Below are 26,937 nucleotides of genomic sequence, written 5' to 3'. Positions count from 1 at the left end.
CCACTTTGGAGGCCTGGGTTCCGTTCCTGGGTGTAGAACCACACCACTCATCTGTCAGTTGCCATGCTGTGGCAGCAGCTCACATAGCAGAGCTAGAAGGACCTACAACTAGAATATACAACTATGTACTGGGGCTTGGGGAGGGGAAAAAAAAAGAGAGAAGAAGATTGGCAACAGATGTTAGCTCAGGGCCAATCTTTCCCAGCAAAAAAAAAAAAAAAAAGATATTCATCAAGATAATATTTATAATAGTAACAATTTGGAAACATAGTATTCAACAATGGAACTGGTGGGCCGGCCCCGTGGCTTGGTGGTTAAGTGCACGCGCTCCGATGCTGGTGGCCCGGGTTCGGATCCCGGGCGCGCATCGAGGCACCACTTCTCCGTCCATCCTGAGGCCGAATCCCACATACAGCGACTAGAAGGATGTGCAGCTATGACATACAACTATCTACTGGGGCTTTGGGGGGAAAAAATAAATAAATAAAATCTTTAAAAAAAAAAAAAACAATGGAACTGGTTAAGTAAATTACGGCATATCTATCCAATGGAATATGATAGTCAATCATATGTTCATTAAGTATTTTAAATTATTTTGGAAAATACTTATGCCCTGGTGTTATGTGATAAATAAAAATTGTTTATAATTATAACATGGAGTATTTATAATGGGCTAGGAATTGTTCTAAGTGTTTTACATGCCTTAATTATCTTAACCCTCATAATAACCCTACAAAGTAGATCACTAATATTATTCCATGTTACAGCTAAGGAAACTGAGTTACAGAGATAATAAGTAAATTGCCCAGATTACCATAATTAGAAAGTGGAGAAGCCAGGATTCAAACATAAATTATCTGACGATGTTAACCACTATGCTGTATCACCTCTTACATATAGTATCATAGTATCATGTGAAATATATATAATTTTCATGTTTATGTATATATTTATACGTATAGAAAAAGGACAAGAAGAAAACACACTAAAATATTAATGACTACTACCTCTGAGTGATGGGATTATGAGTGATTACTTATTTTTTATACTTTTCTCCATTTTCAAAATTTTCTAAAATGGGTGTATATGATGTAGATCATCAGAAATAATCCTTTCAAGGAACGACAAATATTATTGGGACACTGTGCCTAGAGTCTAGTAGCAAGAAAGCAAAACAATTTAAACTCACTGATCTTGGAAGAACATTACCAAAATTATTTCATTTTCAGTCCAACACACTGCAAAATCATTTTGTGGAAGGTGGAATGTATTAGTCCGTGTGCATGTTTTATGTACACAAGTATAAAAAGAATGACAACAGATATCTTGAGAGTGTTTCGTAGAGTTTGCAAAGCTCATTCACATAGTTATTCACTTGATGACCCAGCGTACTTCTGCAATTAACATCCTTCCCAGCTATTTATATTATTCTTGAGATGTTTGAAAAGTACCCTTTGTTAATTGGAACTGAACACAGCCAAATCTTTCCAGGGCATGTGGTTGTACAACACTCACAGAGGAGAGCAACCAATTGTATGTGTGTACACCCGAGGCAGAATTTGTTTAAGAGAATTGAAATATGTTCCAGTTGAATTTTTTCCTTCTCTGGCTAGTAGTTATCATTCTAACTGTATTCTTTTCAAAGCTTAATTACACAGCCATGAAAATACTGAGCTTAAGCCTGCTAATGGGAAGCAAGTAATCCACTCCCTCTTTGAAGGTGCATTCATTCTTCCAGGTCAACAGGGTCACATTGCAAGATCCTGAACGTTAGTGCACAGTTAAATTAGAACCTTTATGGTTGAATTTGCCTAGCTAAGTATCTTAGCTACTCAGTTGTCCTTAGCAGAACTTTGTTGAAGGGTATATTTTCATTATTTCTTGCCAAATTTTAAAGCCTGGCATGTTGTGTTATAAAAACTAAGTAATTCTCCCATGGGGAAGGGAACTATCACAGCACGTATTATATATCTTCCTCCGTACTTATTTAAGAAAACATAAAAAGGGATTGCCAGGTGAGTAGAATGTTTATTCTGAATCTAAATGACAAAACAATCTTTTAGAGGGTGTACAATCAAGAAAAAGAAGGAAATTTGGGTATTTTCCAAGGGTTGAAGAAATGGTTACGTGCATAGGGACAAAGGAAAGAGGCAGCAACTTAAATTGCAGGTCTAATGTCCTCAAAACAAAAGGCACAGGGCTGGCCCTGTGGCTTGGTGGTTAAGTGCGCGCGCTGCGATGCTGGTGGCCCGGGTTCGGATCCCGGGTGTGCATCGAGGCACCACTTCTCCGTCCATCCTGAGGCCGAGTCCCACATACAGCAACTAGAAGGATGTGCAGCTATGACATACAACTATCTACTGGGGCTTTGGGGGGAAAAAATAAAATAAATAAAATCTTTAAAAAAAAAAAAAAAAAACAAAAGGCACAGCTGGCAAAGTGTCTGGTTGATGTAATGGGAAAACCAATGACTCAGGTTTCAAAGGAGATTTTCTTTTTTATGCTTGAATTATCTGGTTTGTCTGATTTAACTACATAATCACCAGCTTTCCTCTTTATGTTAAGAAATGACCAGGTATCATAGTATGGCAGAGAAAGTCCCATATACCCTAGAATGTGTCCAGTTGTGCTCCCTTGGTGTGATCCTCTGACCAGCTGCAAACAAACTCTCATGTGCTTCACATTACTTGCAAACTATTGTAGTATATGGAAAAACACAAAAATGGCCACAAATTCTTTGAAGCAACTTCCATCAGGATATAGAGTCTATTTCCCGATCTATTGAACGTGGACTGGCCTTGTGACTTGCTTTGGACGATGGGACATTAGCAAACGTGATTCGAGCAGAAGCTTGAAAACATTTATGCAATGGGGCTGGTCCTCTCTTGCTGCTTTTGGAAACAAGCTGCTTTGAGCAGAGATTTCTCTTCCATTTCAATAACCATCAAGCTCAACCCTTCTGGTAAAACTATTGGCTTAATTAAAATGTTGTTTTTGATAGAAGATATTTATATTTACTTGACAAGGAACTATGCTAGCAGATTTATGAAAGTCATGAAAATAAATACATTCCTATCTATGTCCTAGAGGAAATAAAGTAAGTCAAAAAGAAATAAGGCAATAGCCTTAAAAATATACAGTAGGGTCCCAACTAACAAATAGGTTGTATTGTAACAGTTATTTCTAAGTCAGTTGTCTGGATCTTAGAACACATATCCACACATCTATCACAGTGCCTGGCACACGGCTGGTATGCAAGAAATAGTTCTTGAGTAAATGAATGAATGAATGAATGAACAAATGGAAAGTATAAATGGCTGTTATATTCCCTGAACTACAGCAAGAAAGAAACTTCATATGTTTTATGATGGTTAGTTTTATGTGTCAAACTGGCTAGGCCATAGTACCCAGTTATTCAATTAAACACTAATCTAAGTGAAGGTATTCTATAAATATGGTTAACATTTACAATTAGTTGACTTTAAGTAAAGGAGATTATCCTTGAGAATCTGGGTTGGCCTCATCCAATCAGTTGAAAGCCCTTAAGAGCAAAACTAAGAGAGAGAGAGAGAAATGTCACACTTGGTGACTCTACGTGAAGGGCATATAGAAGTTTATTGTACTATTATTGCAACTTTTTGAAGGTGTAAAATTTTTTTCAAAATCAGAAAATTTTTTAAAGGCAGGAGGAAGGTAAATGGAGTAAAAGTGTTTAAAGTCCTCACATTGTCTGGGAAGTGGGAAAAGGACTTATTTATATTAAAATTTTAATTAATCAAGGTTTCATGTTATAAATCTCTTGAATAACCACTAAAAGAGCAGTAAAAGGATTAGTAGTAACAAGCTAATGTGGAGAGGGAGGGAGTGTCAGCAATAGAATAATAAAAAATAATTACTCCAAAAGAAAGCAAGAAAAGTGGGAAAAAAAAAGAACATAAAACACATGGGACAAAAGAGAAAACAAATAGTAAGATGATAGGCTTAAATCCAAATATATTAGTAATTACATTAATTGTAAACTAACTAATTTAAAGAGAATGGTTGTCAGACTGGATTTAAAAAAATGATTCTGTTTTCATAATAAAAGTAAATCATTATTTGCTTTTTTCACTCTGTTGACATTTGCACTGATGGTGGAAAAAGCAATGATGGGGAAACTACTAGCACCTTAGCCCAAGTCAAGGCAGTGACAACAAACTGTGCTAATAGCCATTGTGCTCTTCACTGTGAGGCCCACGGAAAAAAAAGTCAGTTTCACTTAAGAATGCCCCTGATGAAGCATTAAACATCATTAGTTTTGTGAATCTAATTCTCAAGGACAGTTGTTTTTAACACAGAAGGAATCCCAGCAGTCTTCTCCTCCTGTCTGATTCTCATATACAAATCACCTCTTCAGGATTCGAATAAATGGTCAATTAGTTTTGGCTTGAATGCTGCAGGGGATAGGGAATGTGTTCCTTATAATAGAGCTTACCGAGAGGTCATCTATTCCCATTGCCATAGCCCTGAACAGCCTCATAGTACCCCCAGAGAACAGGTGCTCACTTCCTGGCAAAGCAAACTGTGCCGTCCTTGACCATGCTAGCTGCTGAAGGCAACATTTCAGCAATATTATAACACCTTGGAAAATATTTGGTTAAAAAAGCTGGAGATTTCATTAAAATTACAAACCAGATAATACCAAAAGAGCCAGGAGTTTACCATATATAAGATAGTCATATCCACATGTTGTGGGTGTACACATTTTGTTTAACCTTCTAATAAGCATATAAAAATTAATAAACTACTATGGCTCACTCCACAATTTACACACACACACACATCTTTTAACACACTCCCTAAATTTGTTTTCAGAAACTATAATGTGCACATCACTAATGCTGAGAATTGTGGGAAATACAATTAGATACACAACAATAAGTGCCCTTACAAAGCTTAGAGTGCTGTGCCTTTCCTGTAGACTCCTGGTGGCTTTTACTCTGGCCGTCATTCTCTGTCTAAGAAGTAAACTATGTGACCAGTAACCACTGTGGCAAGGAAGAACTAGCATCTTGTAGAAAAGACAAACAAAAAAAGAGCCAGGAATATAAAACAGCTGACATGTTTAAGTTGACATGATATGAAAATGTCAGCCATGTTTAATATTAGTCACAGAGACTCAAGGAACCCAAATTGGATCTGATGATCTTTAGGGTTCTATTTCTTGGAGAGAATATTTCTGACAAAGTTGCATTTCTTACATTCCAACTAATTACCAAGGATGTCCAGGGCGAAAAGCTGCCTGACCAACTTCTCTGGTGGATCTTACTCATAAAGTGTGTTCCACCAACAAAAAGGGACAGACTGATGCACACACAGCAAACGAGCAGTGGAAATCTGCGTTGCATATTTTGTGTTGGATTTACAAAAAAGCACAGATTTCTAAAATCTCTGATGGCCAGCTCTATCCATCAGCATCCAGGAAGCGCTTCCAATGATGTGATTATGAGAATCACATCACAGGAGGTATTTAAAAAATGACTTCAAATAAGCGGTCAATAAGCTCTGGAATAACATAGAAAAATCTAGCTAACCTAATCTCTTCGAGAAGTATAAAAGCTAAAAAAGCCCAAATTTGAATTGAACAAACTAATGAAGGCAGTAGTTCTGAAAAATCTTTTGGGGAATAAAAACAATGCCTAGCCTAGCAAGAGATGGTGATGGATTTAAGCTACAGACCCAACAATCTTCTGAAAAAAGAATTTTTAAATGCTGACAAAGAATTCTTATGAGGCACAGACGGGGGCGTGGGGCAGGTGAGTAGCTAAAACAACATGACATATAACATTATTTAAACATTAAATAGGATTTCCTGTCCTCACAGAATCTATCATCTCCACCTCATGCACACTTTATTCTCTTCTCTTTGTTTTATTGTCTTGAACTTCTTTGCCAAACGCTAGTCAATATTTGTTTACATTTTTTTCTTCATAGAAGGACACCAACAATAAAACTTTCATTTTAAAAAACTGTAATCAATGTATACGCAATCTTGTATTTATATGCCAGTAGAAAAGGATGGTGGAAACCAAATCAGGAATAAATGAGAAAATAATGGTGACCAAAAATAAAAACTCGTTTTTAAAAATCAATCACATAATGCTGGTAATATTAAACATCTATTGAGGGCTTACTATGAGCCAGGCCTCATGTAGCACTTATCATGTAGTAACACACACTTAGGACTTACAACAAACTTGAGTGTGTCAGTTGGGTCGTCTGGGAAGCAGATAGAGTTGGGCATGCAACAAGTTTATGGAGGGACAACCCCTGTAAAAGATAAAAGGCAAGAAAAGCAGGATTGGGCAGGGAGTCTTCAGGCCACACTGGAGATCAGACACCTATTAAGGGGAAAGGAGAAGCAACAGGTCGGGGCAGAGAGAGCCTCACAAGGTCTTGACCATCAGGAACTTGGGAGCAAGGTCTGCCTGTTAGAGGAGCCCCATCTTGGGCTGAAATGACTGCGCCCGTACCCCGGTGAGCTCAGTCACTGGCTGGGGACTACCCTAGAGGATCATGATTGTGCCTCACAATCTGAGATGGATCCTGAAGGTGCTAACAGCTCAAGCATTCCTCAGAGCTGAACAGCAAGTCCTTTCTCGAAGGGAGATCTGAGCGCTGCACCTCATAATGCCACAACGAGGTAGGTTTTATCATGATCACCGTTTTTGAGAAGGAAAAACGAAGCAGAGAGGTTATGTAAATTTCCCGAAGTTACATAACTAGCAAAGGGCTAATAAAAATGTCTCCTATTTTCCTCGTGGCTGATACTAAAAATTATTTTATAACTTATTGGAGTTTTTAGAAACGTTCAACTCTCCTCAATAACTCATTTACAAAAATTTTTTTTTATATTGTGTTTTATATTGCTTTTAAACCTGCTAAGTATACAAAAAGACTATCATGTAAAAGTTTTCATTTTAAAAAGCAAAATGATGTGGGAGAATATAGTCCACGTTCCAGAAATGTTTAATCTTATTTTTCTTTTCTCCCCAGTCAAAGGGTGTTGTTGCTTTTAACAATTAAATCGCTGAGCTACCGTCAAAGGTGCTAAGTTTCAATGTGGATGAAGAGTTTACAGCGTAGTTTTAAACATCTGAAAACTGGAATTGCAGGAAAGTGCTCAGAGAGCCATAATTACAGTAGCTCTCCCAGGTGCTGCCATAACAATTTTATTGCCAGCTCACTGGTCTTTTTTACCTCCTTCGCTAGGGAGGTAGAAAGGCCAGAGGAAACAGTCACACAGCAGGCAGCCTCGCAATGATAGGTACCGTTTGCGTAACGACATTTTCTACATCGATTTCTTTATTACTAGAGACCCTTCTCCTTCCCCTTCAATGCTCATGTTTTCCTGACTCTGAGGAAAACACAGCTTTGGGCGAGCCAGAGTCAAGGTGACACGGGCCTTCAGAATTTCTAGACTCCTCCATTTTAGCCAATTCTTTTGCCATAATCAATTATGGAAGAGAAGAAGGGTAGAGGAAACCTAGGGAGACAAGTTTTAAAGCTAGCGTTGGAATCGCCTTTGCCATGAAAAACAATCCTTCTGGCTCTTTAGTTTTGTTTTTAACATAACTTTTAAAAAACACGACATAAGTTTTTTGTGGGAAAATTAAGGAACACCAGGAGGCAAAAAGAAAAAGAAAATAGCCACCCAGAGCTATCTAACACTTTAGTGTAAGCTCTTCCAGTATCTCACTCTCTCGTGTACTTTGATTTTGCTTTTGTTATTTTTTCAAAATATAGGATCATTTCTAAAATATTATTTTGTAACTGGTTTTTCTTTACTCAATCTCATGAACATCTTTTTACATCAATAAATTAATTTCTACAAATTTGTACATGTGGAACATTTAACCCCATTGTTAAACATTTGAATTTTTTTCTTGTCCTTCTCTTTCTCTATTAAAAATAGCAATTTAGTGAACATCCTTGTAGCCAAATTTTTTTTGTAATTTTTTGAGATAAAATTCACAAAACAAAATTTACCATTTTAACCGTGTTAAAGTGTACAATTCATAGGTTTTAGTATATTCACAAGGTTGTGCAACCATCACCACTATCTAATTCCAGAATATTTACATCACCCCAAAAAGAGATCCCACACTATTAGCAATCCCCTCCTCCCCTATCCTCTATCAACCACTTATCTACTTCTTGTTTCTATAGATTTACCTATCCTGAACATTTTATACAGATGGAATTGTACCACATATGTGGCCTTTTTTGTCTTGCTTCTTTCACTTACCAAAATGTTTTCAAGATTCATCCATGTGTGGCATGTGTCAGTACTTCATTCCTTTTTATGGCTGAATAATATTCAATTGTAGGGATACACCACATTTTGTTTATCCATTCATCATTTGATGGACATTTGTGTTGTTTCTTCCTTTTGACTATTATGAATAGTGATGCTATGAACATTTTTGTACAAGTTTTTATGTGGGTGTATGTTTTCAATCCCCTTGAGTATATATACCTAGGAGTAGAATTTCCGGGTTATGTGGTAATTCTATGTTTAACTATTTGAGGACCAGCCAACTGTTTTCCACAGTGGCATGCCATTTTATATCTTATCAGCAATGTATGAGGGTTCTAATTTCTCCATATGCTCATCAATACTTATTTTCCTTTTTTAAAATTATCGTTATAGCTATCCTAGTAGGCGTGAGGTGGTATCTCACTGTGATTTTGATTTACATTTCCCTAATAAGTAATGAAGCTTGAACATCTTTTCATGTGCCTACTGGCCACTTCTATATCTTCTTTGAAGAAATGTCTATTCAAATCCTTTGCCCATTTTTTTAATTGGGTTGTCTTTTTATTGTTGGTTGTAACGGTTCTTTATACTTTATATATTCTGGATACTGTGCCCTTATCAGATATATTATTTTTCAAATATTTTCTCCCATTCTATGGGTTGTCTTTTCACTTTCTTGATAGTGTCCTTTAATGCACAAAAGTTTTTAATTTTGATAAAGTCCAATTTATCTATTATTTTCTTGTGTTGCTTGTGCTTTCAGTGTCATAGTTAAGAAACTGATGCCTAATCTAAGGCCATGAAAATTTATACCTATGTTTCCTTCATAGTTTTAGCTCTTACATTTAGGTCTTCGACCCATTTTGATTTAATTTTGTCTATGACATGAGGTAAGCGTCCAAATTCATTCTTTTGTGAGTTAAACCTTATATACAATCATTTTTTTTTTTAAAGATTTTATTTATTTTATTTTTTCCCCCCAAAGCCCCAGTAGATAGTTGTATGTCATAGCTGCACATCCTTCTAGTTGCTGTATGTGGGACTCGGCCTCAGGATGGACGGAGAAGTGGTGCCTCGATGCGCACCCGGGATCCGAACCACCAGGCCACCAGCATTGCAGCGCGCGCACTTAACCACCAAGCCACAGGGCCGGCCCCTACAATCTTAAGTATCTACTTTGGATAGACTCCTAGAAAGAGGACATACAATGCTTCAGTTTTAAACATAGAAGTTAGATTTCCAATTCCAGCCACAGCTCCATCATCAGTGAAGACAAGAGAGGCCAGAGTATACTTAGTCTCCAACAAAACATTATGTTAATGTTCTTTATAAGCAAAGGACCAAAATCAACAAGAAATTATTGGATTGCCACCTAACTCATCTGCCACTGCTATTTCTGTCTGCTACCTCTACCGTCTTAATTACTTCTCTCTGGTGCTTTTTAGAACCATCACTGTGAGAATTCATTTGAGACCTTATCTGTCAAATCACTGTGGCTGTTTCATCTCTTTAAAGATTCCACATGGGGCTGGCCCTGTGGCTTGGTGGTTAAGTGCGCGCGCTGCAATGCTGGTGGCCCGGGTTCGGATCCCGGGTGCGCATCGAGGCACCACTTCTCCGTCCATCCTGAGGCCAAGTCCCACATACAGCAACTAGAAAGATGTGGAGCTATGACATACAACTATCTACTGGGGCTTTGGGGGGAAAAAATAAAATAAATAAAATCTTTTAAAAAAAAAAAAAAAAAAAGATTCCACATGAAGAGACGGCATGGAGGAATGGGTGAGGACACAAGGCTCTTCACAAATGTGAGAACCTGAGGAAACCATTTATGGCTATCAACCCTTGATCATCTAAGAAAACAAACTTTCCTTTATCCTCTAATTTTCCAAACACGGATCACCTCCCCTTTCCCTAAACTTTCTTTCCTTGCAGCTACAAAATAGAAACCATTGATGTTCCCATCTCTTCATCCTGCTATGTTTCATCAGTGCTGATAAAGCTGTAGCGAAAAAACGGCCTTGACTCTCCTGCCATCTGTTGACTTGGAAAAGGGCTTATGCAGCAGTGGAACACAAACCACTACTGGGAAAGAGCAGGAGCTGGACAGTGAGCTCTGGATTGGAAGACAAAAGACCAAGGCTATTATTGCATTGGGGCTAGGGAGTGGAGAGTTGGATTTACAAGTGATTTTTTTTTTTTTTTTAGTTTGTTAAAAACAATGTTGTTCCATTATCTTTACAATGAGAATATTTTTTAAAGCCAGACAGGTTGGCTTCTTAGTTATGGTTATTTGTTCTGGTGTAAAGAGGGTCATATTTAATACACCCATTGCACCCTACATAATGTGAAGATAATATCCACTGTCAAGAAAAAGTGTGTGAACTTGTTCATCTAATATATATATATTTAAATCAATTAAAGAAGAAACCTATATCTACCCCAGTAGTAACTGAGTTTTCTCGCAATGTGAAAAAATAAATAACTAAACTGTAGGCTTTAAACATAGTTGAGGTCTAAAAGCTCTCTCCCTCAGATGAGTAAAAAATCAGGCAGCTTGGTTCTCTGAGCCATCTGGCACAGCTGATGCCGGGAACATGCACTACAATCAGGGTCAAGTGGGCAGTATTTTCTGTAGAGAGCACACTATGCAGTTTCACTTTATACTCTGTAAATTGCAAGCAATGCTGCTTCTCTGAGCTCCTTTGATTGGAAAGAGACAATTCCACATGACATTATTTTTTCCTCTACTTCCTATCGATGACAAGCCTCCTTTTCCACGACATATGAAGTCCATTTAATAGAATACCTTGTAGGAAAGATTTCTTAAAGAGGACGTAAAAACATGAACCATAAAGGAAAAAGGTGATAAATTAGTCTGTATTAAAATTAAGAACATCTGTGTTAATTAACTCAATTGAGAACTCCCGTCACAATACATATAAGTATGTATATCAAATCATTATTGTACACTTTAAATCTCTTACAATTTTGTTTGTCAATTATACCTCAATAAAGCTGGAAAAAAACCAACAATTCCCACCCTAGTTATGTATTTGGAAGTGTTTGGAACTACTATGAAAACTCAGCAGTTCTCAGGTCTCAGTTCCTCAAAACCTAGAGTTGACCAAGCCAGACGCACCTCCCTACACACCACCCAAAAATAAACTAAAATCGGGCCTGGCCTGGTGGCATACAATTAAGTTTGTGTGTTCAGCTTCGGCAGCCCAGGGTTCGCTGGTTCGGATCCTGGGCGCGGACCTACACACCGCTCATCAAGCCATGCTGAGGCAGCGTCCCATACAGAGCAACTAGAAGGGTACAACTATGACATACAACTGTCTACTGGGGATTTGGGGAGGAAAAAAACAAAGGGAAAAAGGAGGAAGATTGGCAACAGATGTTAGCTCAGGGCCACTCTTCCTCAAAAAAAGAATAAATAAAATAAAATCAAGAACATGTGTTCAAAAGATACCATTAAGAGATCTAAAAGGCAACCTACAGAGGAGGAGAAGATATTTGCAATATATATATGCACACATACTGCCCCCCAAAGGACTTGTATCCAGAATACATATAAAATGCTTACAAATCAATAAGGAAAAAAGACAATCCAAAAGAAAAAGACATTTCATAAGAGGATATATGAATGACCAATAGACATATAAAAAGGTACTCAACTGATCAGTCATGAGGGATTATGTGGATTAAAACTAGAATGTGACCAGAATGGCTAAAACGAAAAGATACAAAATACCAGATGTTGGCAAGGATATGGAGCAACTGGAACTCTCCTACACTGTTGGTGGAGTACAAAATGGTATGAACACTTAGGAAAATTATTTGCCAATGTCTCCTAAATCTGAACATATGCATATCCTATGATACAATAATTCCATTCCTAGTATATACCCAACAGAAATGCATCCATATGTTCACCAGAAGACTTGTACTAGAATGTTCATTGAAGCTACCCAAATATCTGTGAAAAAATTATGGTGCATTCACATGATAAAATACTATACAGCAAGGAGAAAATAATCTAAAACTGTATGCAACAATATAGATGAATCTCACAAGCAAGGTTTAGCAAAAAAAGCCAGACAGAAAAGAGTACATACTATACAATCCATTTACATAAAGTACAAAAACAGGCAAAATTAATCTATATTGGTAGAAGTCAGGGCAAGGCAGTGACTGGGAAGAAGCATGGGGGGCTTCTGGAAAACTGATAATGTGTTTCTTGAACTGGATGCAAGTTATTAATAACTGGGTGTGCTCAGTTATTAAAATTTATCAAACTGTACATTTATGATAGTGCCCGTCTCTTTGTGTATTACACTTTGATGAAAAGTTTGAAAATAAACGTACCCAGGGAAGCTTACATTTTTAGTGGCTATATGGTTTATCTATAAATACTTTTCAAATTATTTTTTTAGTCTCTCAGATTTCTACTTAACTTACAGAATTTTTGGTATTGGCATTAAAATTGTTTCTCACTAGTTAGCCTTTCTGAGCCTCTGTTTTCTCATCTGTAACATGAGGACAACGGTAGTGTTTATTAAAAACTCTAGTTTTTTTTTTGTGAGGAAGATCAGCCCTGAGCTAACATCTGCGCTAATCCTCCTCTTTTTGCTGAGGAAGACCGGCTCTGAGCTAACATCTATTGCCAATCCTCCTCTTTTTTTTTTTTTATCCCAAAGCCCCAGTAGCTAGTTGTATGTCATAGTTGCACATCCTTCTAGTTGCTGTATGTGGGATGTGGCCTCAGCATGGCCGGAGAAGCCGTGTGTCGGTGCGCGCCCGGGATCCGAACCCGGGCCGCCAGTAGCGGAGCGCAGGCACTTAACCGCCAAGCCACGGGGCCGGCCCTAAAAACTCTAGTTTTAAAGTAGAGTAAGTTTTTAAAAGCCAATGATATTTTTAAAGTGCTTACACAGTGCCTGGTGCAAAATGCTCCATAAATGGTAACTTAATACCTTCCGCCAAACCAGTGGGACTGGTTTAGAAACCGTTTCCACGCGTTCAGATAGCCCCCTGTACTTACCCCTGTCCTAGCATTTGTTACTATTTTCCAAGACTGTAAGGCACTTGAGAGCAGAGATAGTGTGTAGTCCACCACAATATTCTCAGCCCCTCGTTCGGCATCTGGTGTGGAATAAGAACTCAATAGTTATTAAACAGATGATTGAATAAATAAATTTATGACACTTTGCAACATCTATTATTTTATTGCTAAGTTATGGAATCACGTTCACTTTCCCTGAAACGAGTTTTCTTGGTTTCTACCATCCACTAATAACTTCTCCCAAAGAGTTCCGACTTGATTCTGTTCCAGGAGAACCTCTTTGCACTATTTCCTCATATTCTTTATGACCTGTCACGTCAGGGCGGCTGTGGAGCTTCATTTTTACAATGCTAAATCTAAATAACCGGCTTTCTACCTTCCATTCTCCACCTTCCTTAAAAAGCCTTGCAAGTAATTTCAGCTGTCCTGGCCCATTTCAGTGTCCTCAGTAGTCTGGCAAATGTGAGGACTTATCCTTGATGAATAAGCCAGTTTGGTTGTCCCTACCATTTTCTACCGAGTTTCAACACGATTAGGAAAAAATAATTTGAGCCTAAGAGTTATGGGTATCCCACTGCTTGGGAGGCAAAGGAAGAAACTAGCAGTCCCCAGGTAAAGCCAGGTTTTTCTTCCTTTCCATCAATGACAAAGCTTAATAATATGACTCCAGAGGGAGGATGTCCCAGTCCGTAAAACACACCACGCTGAGATAAAGGCAGGCAGACGGAACACTACAGTGTGGAGAGGAAACAGCCGGTTGATAAGCGTGTAATGTAAAACAGTGCTGGCAACTGTCTTTCCCCCTTCTCCCTCAAATCTAGGAAAGGTCCATAAACCCACTTTCTCTAACATTTCACCAAAATGATCTCTTGGACTTGAAAATAAACAGCCCCCACTCCCAACCCTCCATCACTCCCTGGTCTCCAGAGTAGTGATCTTCATATATTTTTAAAGTAAACTTCTTATTGACATGTAATACACATACAGAGAATCCACAACTCTCTCCAAACCTTTTTGATCTCTCTCCAATGTCTAAAAAAAGGGGTATATACACCCCATTTTTTAAAATATATTATGCGCATGTAGCACTGTGCTAGTGTTACGGACATTATACAACAAATAAAAATAGGAAAAAATATATCTTAAAAGTTCTCATCACAAGAAAACATTTTTTGTAACTACGTATGGTGACGGATATTAACTAGACATTGTGGTGATCATTTTGCAATGTATGCAAATATCAAATCGTTATGTTGTAAACCTGAAACTAATACGTTATATGTCCATTATACCTCAATTAAAAAAAAATAGGAGAAAAAAAGGATGAGAAAAAATAAACAGAAATAGGAGTTCTAATTTTTCCTTTGTCTACCTCAATGCACCGGCCTTGCATACTACTCTGGAAACTTCAGCTGCACAGACAGTGGCAACATGCTGCATTCACAACCAGATCAATCAGAGGCTCAAAGGAGGGCCTGGTAACTTCTGGCCTCAATTGTATGGCATCAACTTAATCTCCAAAAATACACTGGACAGACATCTAGGCTGTCCTAAACTTTTAGGACTTTGGCCACAGCATCTAAGAATGATATCTAGGAATTGTGATATTGAAGAATTGAGTCCCACAATAGCATGTGTTTATCCACAATGGCAGTCTTCTGGGATAAGGGCTTTTGGAGAAGAACACATGTATGTTTTCTTTCTTTGTAATAATTTAAAATTAACTGCAGAAAACAGTAAGAGTTACCTTTTAGTTCTTACTAAAGATTAAAATTATCTTGGTCAAAAGGAAATAGAAACAGATTCTCCAAACATTTTAAATATGTTTCTAAGGCTTACATTTAAGCTAAAATAACTCTTTAGCTGACTGTGGATGAAGCAATGGGTTAGCTCCAGTTTTAGCTTTCTAACTAACTAGCTAGGTGACTGTTAGGTAAATTCTTCTGTAAAATGAGCATGCTAAACTGGATGATCCTAAAGCATTCTCAGAGCATTATGTGTGACTAGCACCACCTCGTGGACATTCATATGGTAATATGAGATAAGGGAAGCTCCGTGGCCAGGATAGAAAAACTGCTGGTTAAAATACTAGCTAAGGTCCTATCGCCATTCACAAAAATTAACTCAAAATGGATCAAAGACCTGAAGGTGAGGCATGAAACTATAAAACTCATAGAAGAAAATATAGGCAACACACTATTTGACATTGTTCATAAAGGAATCTTTTCAGATGACATGCCTACCCAGACTAGGGAAACTAAAGAAAAAATAAACAAGTGGGACTTTATCAGATTAAAGAGCTTCTACAAGACAAACGAAACCAGAATCAAGAGGAACAGACAACCCACCAGCTGGGAGAGAATATTTGCAAAACATAAATCTGACAAGGGGTTGATCTCCATAATATATAAAGAACTCACACAACTGAACAACAAAAAAACAAACAACCCGATCAAAAAATGGGCAGAGGAAATGAACAGACACTTCTCCAAAGAAGATATACAGATGGCCAATAGGCACATGAAAAGATGTTCAACATCACTAATCATCAGGGAAATGCAAATCAAAACAACACTAGGATATCACCTCACGCCCGTTAGAATGGCTATAATCACCAAGACAAAAAACAACAAATGTTGGAGAGGATGTGGAGAAATAGGAACCCTCATACACTGTTGGTGGGAATGCAAACTGGTGCAGCCTCTATGGAAAACGGTATGGAGATTCCTCAAAGAATTAAAAATAGAGATGCCCTATGATCCAGCCATCCCACTACTGGGAATCTATCCAACGAACCTGAAATCAACAATCCAAAGAGGCTTATGCACCCCTATGTTCATTGCAGCATTATTCACCATAGCCAAGAAGTGGAAGCAACCTAAGTGTCCCTCAACTGACGATTGGATCAAGAAGATGTGGTATATATATACAATGGAATACTACTCAGCCATTAAAAAAAGACAAAATCGTCCCATTTGCAACAACCTAGATGGGCCTGGAGGGTATTATGTTAAGTGAAGTAAGCCAGAAAGAGAAAGACAAACACTGTATGATCTCACTTATATGTGGAATATAAACCAACACATGGACAGAGAAAACTGTATTGTGGTTACCAGGGGCTATGGGGGTGGGGGTTGGGGGGTGGGGTGGTGGGGACAAGGGGTGAAGGGAGACATATATATGATGATGGACAAACAAAAATGTACAACCCAAAATTTCACAATGTTAAAAACTATTAAGACATCAATAAAAAAAAAAATACTAGCAAAGGTCTTAGTTCTTCCTGGCAGTTCTACATGGCAGCCTCCTCAATCATTCATAGTTTACTGGGAGTATATGAAATGGCTTTAGTTCTTCAGAATAAAATGAAATTTTTAATTTTTTAACCATGACAGATTTCTTCTTTTTAACAACTGACAAGACTGACATGCCCAGGATGCTCTAGAAACAGCCAGATATTTCTACTGCACCCCTCATCACTGGCTTATTTGGAAAAGAAAAAAAGCATTACAAAAAGACCTGAAATCTGTCTAATGGAGAATTTAAGAAGCAGAGTCACAAGCGGCTAGAACCAAAAGCATCCCTGAAATTGCGCACTCCACTGGCATTGTCTTGAGCACTAGCGTAACTGGAGAAGGGGGTGGCATTTCTGCTACAATGTGAATGGCGCTCTCTTGGAGTTGCTCCAGGAGGCTAGGCTGGCCAAAGCAGGCAACTGGCCTGGCTTAAACTGTTTGGAGATTGGGCCTTGAGGCTAAGAGGTATGTTGTACTATTTCAGCATGTTTTATGAATTGGTTCCATAGTACTGTTATAGCACAGCCAAATTTTACCCTTCAGAGATCATCCTGAGAGCCTATCTTGGCCACTCCCTCAATTTCAGCACACTTTTGTGCAGCTTAATTATATCTGGCATCGCTTCATGCCCTCTGTACAATTTCCCAATCCTGGGATTCATGTGCTGCCAGAGTATTATAATCTTGTAGTGAATACATTTTCTCCTTTAAGCACTGAAACTTAAGAAAGCTTTAGAGATTTTTTTTAGGGGTAGGTGTCTTGAAGTGTACTGTTTAAGACCTTTCCTGTGTTCACCGTAACTATAGATAATAAAAAAGTTCTCATTTCTACCGCATCCAATCAGACCTCAGTGCTAAAGGTTGAAAGAGCAAATGATGGCACAAACCTATCACTGTGCACCTATCATAGGCCAGGCCCTTTATGATGCATTCTCGCATTTTATTCTTACTACAACTCTGTTTGCTATTATTTCCTCCAATTTACAGAGGAGGAAATGAGTTCAGAGAAAGTTTATCAGAAATCATAAAGCCATTAAGTACCAAAACCAAGATTTGAATTCAAGTCTTCTGACTCTAATTCCACTGTTTATTTACCTATTTTTTAGTGATATTAACTAATAAGCCCATGGCCCAAACATAACCCCCTACCCTCTATCCACCATGTCTTTACTTCTGAATGAGAACTACAGAGAAATCAAGAAAATAAAAGTCAAATGCAATTAAATGGCAAGGATAAGCTCAACAACCTTAACAAGCTAGGATCCTCGGAGGATTTAAGGATTACATGATTTCTCAAGTGTCAAGGGACTATTTAGAACAACACCTAGTATGGTCTCGGACATAGGTGCTCCATGAATATCTGATTGAAAGGTTGTTTTAAAAGTCTCACAGTATCACCCCACAGATTATTCATTTACAAAAGGAAAAAAATGTACTTTAAAATGGAAAAATCTGGCAGTCACCATCTTAACCAAGTGATCAATCTTAGCATCACCAACAGTGGGGCAACTTGACATTATGTGCTTCTTGATGTGGGGCAATAAGAGACACACCACACAGCCTGTTATAGTCTTGCCAGAAAGTGTAATCCAAATCTACTAAGAAAACCACCAGAGAAAATACAGGATATGGGACATTATACAACTGACGGATACTTCAAAAAGTTCAATGTCATGAAAAAAGAAAAAGGAGGCAATCTTTCCAGATTGAAAGAGGAGAGACATAACCAAAGGTATGCATATACCTGGACTAGATCCTGGGTAAGGGAAAATTTTTTTGTGTGTGTGTGAGGAAGATTAGCCCTGAGCTAACATCCATGCCAATCCTCCTCCTTTTGCTGAGGAAGACTGGCCTTGGGCTAACATCCATGCCCATCTTCCTCCACTTTGTGTGGGATGCCACCACAGCATGGCCTGACAAGTGGTGCCTCAGTGCGTACCCAGGATCCGAACCCAGGCCGCCAGCAGCGGAGCGCGCACTTAACAGCTACGCCATGGGGCTGGCCCCGAAAAAAAATTTTTAAAGACATTTTGGGACAATGGGGACAATTTATTCCATACAGATCATATTAGATATTACTGAGTTATTGTTAATTGTCTCAAGTGTGGCAATGGCACTGTGGCTTTATGTAGAATATCCTAATTCCTAGGAAATGAATGTTTAAGTATTCAGGGATGAAGTAAGTGTCATATTGTCACAACTTACTTTCAAATGATTCAGCAAAACAAATCAGAGAGATAAAGTACATGTGGCAAAATGTTAACAGTTGGTGGATCTAGGGGAAGGTTATATACTATTGTACTATCCTTTCAACTGTTCTGTATATTTAAAATTTTTCAAATTTAAAATATTTTTTAGGGCCGGCCCTGTGGCTTGGTGGTTAAGTGCGCGCGCTGCGATGCTGGTGGCCCGGGTTCGGATCCCGGGTGCGCATTGAGGCACCACTTCTCCGTTCATCCTGAGGCCGAGTCCCGCATACAGCAACTAGAAGGATGTGCAGCTACGACATACAACTATCCACTGGGGCTTTGGGGGGGAAAAAATAAAATAAATAAAATCTTTAAGGGCCGGCCCCGTGGCTTGGTGGTTAAGTGAGCGCGCTCCAGTGCTGGCGACCCGGGTTCGGATCCCGGGCTCGCACCGACGTGCTGCTTCTCCGGCCATGCTGAGGCCGCGTCCCACATACAGCAACTAGAAGGATGTGCAGCTATGACATACAACTATCTACTGGGGCTTTGGGGGAAAAATAAATAAATAAAATCTTTAAAAAAAAAAAATAAATAAAATAAAATATTTTTTAAATTCTTGAAATTCTTCAAGACTGTTAGCATAAATTCAACTCTTCTATGAACATGACTTCTGAAAATACAAAATTGTAATCAATCAGTTAATAAATATTTATTGTGCTCCTACTTATACATTAATAACCACTGTGCTAGACTCTGGGAGCTAGAGTGGTGAAAAAACAGACATGGCTCCTGCTTTCATGGAAACTAGTTAGCACATAATTCTGCGTGTGTGTGTGTGTGTGTGTGTGTGTGTGTGTGTTGGGGGAGGCAGTGATTGTTCTGGAAGACTTCCCCAAGTGTGTGTGTGTGTGTTGGGGGAGGCAGTGGTTGTTCTGAAAGGCTTCCCCAAGTGTGTGTCTGTATGTGTGTTGGAGGAGGCAGTGGTTGCTCTGGAAGGCTTCCCCAAGTGGTGCCTAAACTGAAACCTGAAGGATAAGTAGGTGTTGCCTAGCTATAGGATGGATGGTGGGGAAATGGGTCAGAGGGAACAAACAGTACACATGAAGACACTGATGATTGAGTTCCTCAATCTGGAGAGTGACAGGAACATTTATTCCTGCTGCTTCCCTCAATCTCCCATCCTTTTTACATAGCCTGTCTCCTGGTTCCATTAACCACGCCCTTGCCTCAACCCTTCAGACCAGAGGTAGGACCAGCACCCTAACATTACTAGCCGCAATGTTACCAGTCCAGGGAACTGCACTTTCCCTTGGGGTTTCCCTGCACCCTGTGCACACCTTTGTAAAAATTCCCTTTATTAAACTTTCCTCAAATTATCCAATTTCAATAAGCCATTATTTCCTGCCAGCACCTTGATTGATAAAAAAGCTCTAGAGATAGACTTGGGAGATGCCTGCATATTTTGGATGGTATTTGGGACAGTGGGAGTGGAGATGGTCTGGCAAGAGGGCTGAAGATGAACCCTGGGCCAAAGAGCATCTGAAGTAGGAAAACCCGGAAACTGCAGTGTTATCAGTCAAGAATGTTGCAAGAAAGAAACCATCAATTGCATCAAGTGCTCTTGAGAGGCTGGACAAGTAAAATGAGGGTTTTCGAATTCCCCATGAGAGAGCCATTAGTGATCCTTGGACCGGTGGGGGCAGAATCAACACTGGAATGGATTGTAAGGTGGTTGGCGGCAAAGAATATACTTGTTACCTTAAAAAAAAAAAAAAAGGAGGGCCGGCCCCGTGGCTTAGCGGTTAAGCGCACGCGCTCCGCTGCTGGCGGCCCAGGGTTCCGATCCCAGGCGCGCACCAACGCACTGCTTCTCCGGCCATGCTGAGGCCGCGTCCCACGTACAGCAACTAGAAGGATGTGCAGCTACGACATACAACTATCTACTGGGGCTTTGGGGGAAAATAAATAAATAAATAAAATCTTGAAAAAAAAAAAAAAGGAAAGAAAAAGGACATAATTGTTGAGATTCCTATTTTAACTCTACTGGTGACTTGATGAAGAATCTTGAGATTTTTGTCTTAATTTTTGAGATTTAAGTACAAACATAAAACAACCACTCTTCTTTGCAGTTACAAAAACCAGTACCTAGACAATGTTAAAGCTAATGCAAGCTATAGAAGTGTAGAGAATTGAAGTTCTTTTTTTTTTTTTTTAGATTTTATTTATTTTATTTTTTCCCCCCAAAGCCCCAGCAGATAGTTGCATGTCATAGCTGCACATCCTTCTAGTTGCTGTTATGTGGGACTCGGCCTCAGGATGGACGGAGAAGTGGTGCCTCGATGCGCACCCGGGATCCGAACCCGGGCCGCCAGCATTGCAGCGCGCGCACTTAACCACCAAGCCACAGGGCCGGCCCGAGAATTGAAGTTCTAAAAGAGTAAATAAATTATTTTCCCCCTTTCAGACACTGAGACAAAGGGCAGGCTTTGACAAAATCTTTTCAGTCTCTCTAAACTGAAAGATTAAGCTCTTTTGCACTGAAGCCTGCAACTAAGTATGTCCAGGACCCCCTACTCAACCTACAATAACAAGCAGTTTCTAACCAGGGTGCAAGATATTTGAAACGTAAGCATTCTCATGGCCACAATGAGTAACCGAACTCCACAGCTCGAGAAATCGTTAGACAGAACCCTCAGATCCCTTTCTTTGAGAACATGAGCCCATGAAAGTATCTATCTTTGATCCAATTAGGCTTTCTCCTCCCTTCCCAGTTCACTGAACATCACACAAAAATGATGGCCAGGGCATCACAATGCTGAATCTGGGGCATTAGGAAACTGCTCTAGTGACACTGAATCAAGAGGCTCTCTGGGTATCTTCTATTCTTCACAGCAGAGCAAGCAGTTAGTTCTGGCAACTTTCATTTATTTTTAGAATATCCAGTTGTTTCACTAAACCTGGAGACTATTTTCTCCACAAAAAAAACAGTATATAATATGTACTTTCAACATCAAAATTAAGAAACAAAACTTGATTAACCGATTCAGACAGAGTAACGGTTAACCTCTCTGCAAGGGTAAAACTTGCCCCTCATTTTCAGCCTTCAGAAGAGACCCAGGTAACCACCTCCAAATTCTGGTTAAGACAGCACCGCGGCTATAGTAGAGACAGGGCCCAGGGTGGAGAACAAAGGCTTTGGAATCAAGAAAGCTGATTTTAAGTTACATGACCTCCTTGCACCCCCACTTATTCACCTGTGAACAGGTTTTCTGGGTTTTTTTTGCTTTGCAAGGTCAGTTGAACAATGTCTAAAAGTGCCTGGCCCCTAGTAGGTGCTTCCTAATAGGGGAGCCAGTTTTCTTATTTGGTTTTACAAAGCACTTGTACCGTGGGGCAGAGGCCCAATTTCAAGAGACTCAGTTAGAAAAAAAAGAGGTGCTGTGGCAGACAAAACTCTAAGGTGCCCCTCATGATCCCCAAACCCCACTTCTTGGTGTTCATTGTGTAATGCTCTCCACTTGAAAGTGGGTAGCACCTGAGAAGACTCCATCTCCCTGGCACACTGGCTCTGCAGACCTGCTGGCTTGATGCAGTCAGCAGCCATGTTGGGAGACCCCAGATGGCAAGGAACTGAGGGGGCCTCCAGCCAGTAAGTCTGGGTTCTCCATCCTAAAGCCTTAGGAAATGAATTCAGCCAACAACCTGATTGAGCTTAGAAGTGGATTATCCTCAAGTCTCCTGATGAAAACGCAACCCAACTGACAGCTTGTTGAGAACTCATGAGACCCTGAGCAAAGGACCCAGCTAAGCTGTGCCTAGACAGAAACTGAGATAAATTTCTTTTAAACCACTAAATTTGCAGTCATTTATTACACAGCAATAGATAGTATAGCTGCTGTCCTTTTCCACTATCCTAGGTCAACTTGGTAACTTCACAGTAACTAGACCAGGTGCTGGCAAAATCACCTGGACTATCCCCCAAATTTAAACCCTAACAGTAGTATAAAAAGTTTGGCCCACAGGATCTACCTTTCCCAGGTAATAAACAATCTTTTTAAAATTCTGATATGGATTACACCTCTTTGGATTCCTCATAATTCTGTATATTATTTTACAGAAGTTTGCAGGCTCACAAAGGCCAGATGACTCAAATGGCTAATAAGGGGGAGAGCCAGGAAACTGAGAACCCAGGTTTGACCCCAAAGCCAAAAATCCACCTTTCCCTATAACCAACTTGTATAGTTTCCCCACAGTCTCAGTGATGTTTCCCACTATGCCCATAGACAATAATAATGAAACCACATCATAGACATTAAAACACTGGCGACATTTTGTCCTTCATTGTTAAAATCATCTTACCCACTAGGTAATTATTGTGCACGTCAGTTAAAATGTCTTTTATTTTAAAGTCTTTATTTCTCAGTAAAGAGGACTTTTTTCCTTCATGGCTTGTTAGAACACTAAGGGCTTAAACTGAATATCTGTGAAGGCCAAAAACATTAGTTATTCTTACCTAAGAACACCTTTCAAACAAAGCCACAAAACAGCTTCTTTTATTTTCTAATAAGACTAAATTTATTCAATAGCCTAGTAAAAGTTTTGATTATAAGTATCCAACAGTATAAAAAGTACAAAACAGATTTGTAGATTTCTAATATATTAATACAAAGTGCATGACTACATACAGTACATCCTACAGGCAAAGAGAGGTGGAAGGGAAAAGAAGACTGTGGTTGAGGTCTAGTAATAAATAAATAAATACAGAAGTAGAGATGATCCATATTATAGTATATTCTACCACCAATACTGCAGCCAAAATGTACAAAAAAAAAAAAAAAAAACCATTTCAACATAACTCAGGAGGAAGGTGATAATGGCTAGGACTCTTGGAATACACCTCAAAGGCTGTGGGAGAGCCAACCCAACTCACTGCGTAGTCTGTGCATACGGTGGCTTGTAGTTTTTTCCAAAAGGAAGAAATATAAAATTTTAAGTTTAGATTAAGAACTATAAAACTATAGGGTGCCCATAAAAAGTGGCTCACTCCTTATTGTTATTTATACTATCCAATCTTTAAAATCCAGTTTTAAAAATAAGCACTGAGTCATGTTATTATAAGGTAGGCAAACAATCCTCCCTCATTATGAAAAGTCTGAACTGGTGATATACTTTTCCTGAACTTTTAGAAAAGAGGCAATGAGAGTACTTTGGTTTGGGTTCAAGTAAGAGACTTTTAATGAAGATTTTAGAACTGAAGAGCTCCACGTTCAGGATTTATCATCTAACATCTCAATATTCAGAAAGCCTGACTAAAAGAAGCCAAACCAAAACCAACCCACTCAGCATTAACATATACCTCTTTTCTTTGAGTAGAATTTTACTTTAATATAGAGTGAAAAAAAACCCCAAACCCTAACAGGTTAAAATAAGTCAAACACCCACTCTACACAGATAAAACCTTCACAAAGGTCAACTGAAATAATCCAGAGCTAAAACTGAATTGTGCAGATTTTCGATGAAGTCACCAGTCATGTAACACAAACAAAAGTCAATTATTTACACACTCAGCAAGCTCTCTAAGAAATGTGCCCCAAGAAGTATTAACCTTTTTGTGTGTGTGCCATCCTGAAGACTTGCACATTTTATTTTTCAGATAATTTAATTTTTAATAGAGTGTGTTCTCTACCATATGGTAATGCTTTGGTACTACTCAAATAGGATTGCTTATCCAAAAGACTTGACATTTCCCCAAGAGGAGCTGATTCTGTCCTAGAAGTTTCATATAAATTAAAATCTTTATCAAATATCAATATGGAGGGAGGTGACACTGGATGCAACATATACAGTCAAGTTACTTCTCTGTCTATTTAGAAGTTACTCCTTCAAGGTATTTGTACCAGAGAGCTTAATCTGTCCTGCTTAATATTCAGTAGTACAGGTTTCAATCATCAGAACCTTGGCAAGACCTTAATATTTCAAAATTATTAACAACTACCTCTAGGGGCAAGTCCATGTTACTGAGTTATGACAAATTTATTATCATGAAGGAAAACAAGTATAGTCAGCCATCTTAAAAAATGCCCCAACCACTGCTTCTCAATATAGAAAGACTAGAACTACATACGTTTATCATACAACAAATCCCATCTCTGTCCCCTGAAATTCCCCTAGTTTCATTCATTAGAAGGGGATTAAAAAAAAAAAAAAGACTTAAAGAGCACTTTACAGCAGCATTCAGCTTTCCTATGCAATACTCAGCATCTTAAATATTATGTACACTTTTTTCTTTTAGTAAGCTAGACACTGGCTTCAGAGTTGGTGGAACTGGAGGAAAAATAACCCATTCGAAACTATTCTAGAAATTGTCTTTTGGCAGAATAGCAGGTATCCGAGTTAAAAACGGGAGGGTCATTTTGTTGCTTTGTTTTCTTTCCAAAATTTAAATGTTTTTGTCCCCCTTCTACATACACCTCAGTCACCACTCCTGAGTGGAGACGGGCAGAGGCTCGGGCCCCTGCTCCTCCGGCTTCTCAGCAGCTGCTTTCTTAGTGCTGCAGCAAGGCTTGAACAGGTGCGTGTCGATGAGGACTTCCCCAAAACGGCCTTTATAGATAATCCCACAACATATTTTCTGCCTAAAAGAAAAAACGGAGAGAGCACAAAATATATTAATAAGGCAGAAAAACAGGAATACCAAAAAAGAAAAAAAATCTACTCATCATTATACGTAACTAGGACAACATGATCAAAAGGTTCTACTTGTACAATCTCATCGCATTCCAAATGACAGGCTCCCGGAGCAACCCCAATTAGCTAGGTAACGGGAATTACTCAGGTCCCTTAAATCCTACGCTAGAGTCTTATCAAATATTAAGGGGAAAGAAGGCATCCTGAGAGACAGCAGCCAGTTTAAGAGGCTGCTCCTAAAGTTATAAACTGTTTCTTCCAAAAATCACCAACTCTTGAGGAAAAATAGCCACCATAAACAGGCTGATACAGCAGCCGGTTTTATTTTAAATACCGAGTAGATAAAATATATATACATGTATTATCAAATATACATAAAGGCATAAAAAATGACAACAAAACGCACACAGATCACACATGCTAAGGGAAAAAAACGATCATTCCTTCCCCGCCCCATGCCCCTCTCTAATTTTACCACGTTTGCATCTCTAAACATATTGCCTAGTTATCTCACATATATATATAAAATCAGATATATATATATATAAACATATATATAAAATCACATTGTATGCTGCAACTTTTTAGCTCAACATTAATTTAGGTTCATACATATTGTTAGAGATTTCATTTTAACTTATATATAGTATTCCATGTGATTATACCACAGTTTATCCACTCCTTTTGATGGGACAATTTTTGCTATTAAAAACATGCTGTACACATTGGTTCATATGTCTAAAGGTTTCTTCTAGGTTATGTTGCTGAAATGTAGGAATGGGAACACATTCAACTTTACTTGAAAATGCCAATTATTTAGCATTGTGGTTCCCTTCTATTCCTCTTTTACTAAAGGTTTTATTTTAAACCTTCAAGGAATGTTCAAATTTATCAAACATCTTCAGTATACCAAGTTGTTACATATTTTTTCCCCTCCTTTAGAAACTGTCAATGTGGCAAATTATATTAGTTGATTTTCTAATGTTTAAACTAATCTTACATGCCTACAATAAATCTAATCTGGTCATGATACACTGTTTTGGTATCAAAGTTATTTTAGCCTCATAAAATGCTTGAGGACTATGCTCTCTTTTATTCATAATCTGGAAAAGCCAGTGCAAGATTAGAACCATTCGTTTCTGGAAGGTTCGGTAGAACTTGCCTATCTGGACCTGGAATTTTCTGAAGGAAGACTTCTGACCACTGAATCAGTTTCTTTATGAGACCATAAAGAAGTCTGAGACAGTTTTGGTAAACTGCCTTTTTCTACTAATGTATCCACTTCACCTATATGTTCAAATTTATTAGCATATAGTTGTTCTATCCATTGCCTTCTTTTTTTTTTTTTTTTTTTTTAAGGCATTTAATTTATTGTGTTGTGTCGTATTGTATTTTACGA

General features: G+C 38.6%; 1 protein-coding gene across 1 annotated transcript in view; it reads right to left on the bottom strand.

Moving 5' to 3' along the window:
* Positions 1-23,243: 23,243 nt before the first annotated feature.
* SINHCAF (SIN3-HDAC complex associated factor) overlaps positions 23,244-26,937 on the bottom strand; it is a 28,390-nt gene continuing 24,696 nt past the window's right edge. The window contains exon 6 of the mRNA XM_004441170.3: positions 23,244-25,486. Within this exon, the coding sequence (XP_004441227.1) occupies positions 25,327-25,486 (160 nt within the window). The 3' untranslated portion in view covers positions 23,244-25,326. The remainder of the gene's footprint in view (positions 25,487-26,937) is intronic.

The sequence above is a fragment of the Ceratotherium simum genome, chromosome 17, assembly GCF_057802395.1.
Source record: "Ceratotherium simum simum isolate JZ-2026a chromosome 17, ASM5780239v1, whole genome shotgun sequence".
In the NCBI taxonomy this organism is placed as follows: Eukaryota; Metazoa; Chordata; class Mammalia; order Perissodactyla; family Rhinocerotidae; genus Ceratotherium; species Ceratotherium simum.
The sequence above is the reverse complement of the archived record's forward strand: the minus strand, read 5'-3'. Positions and strand labels throughout refer to the sequence as shown.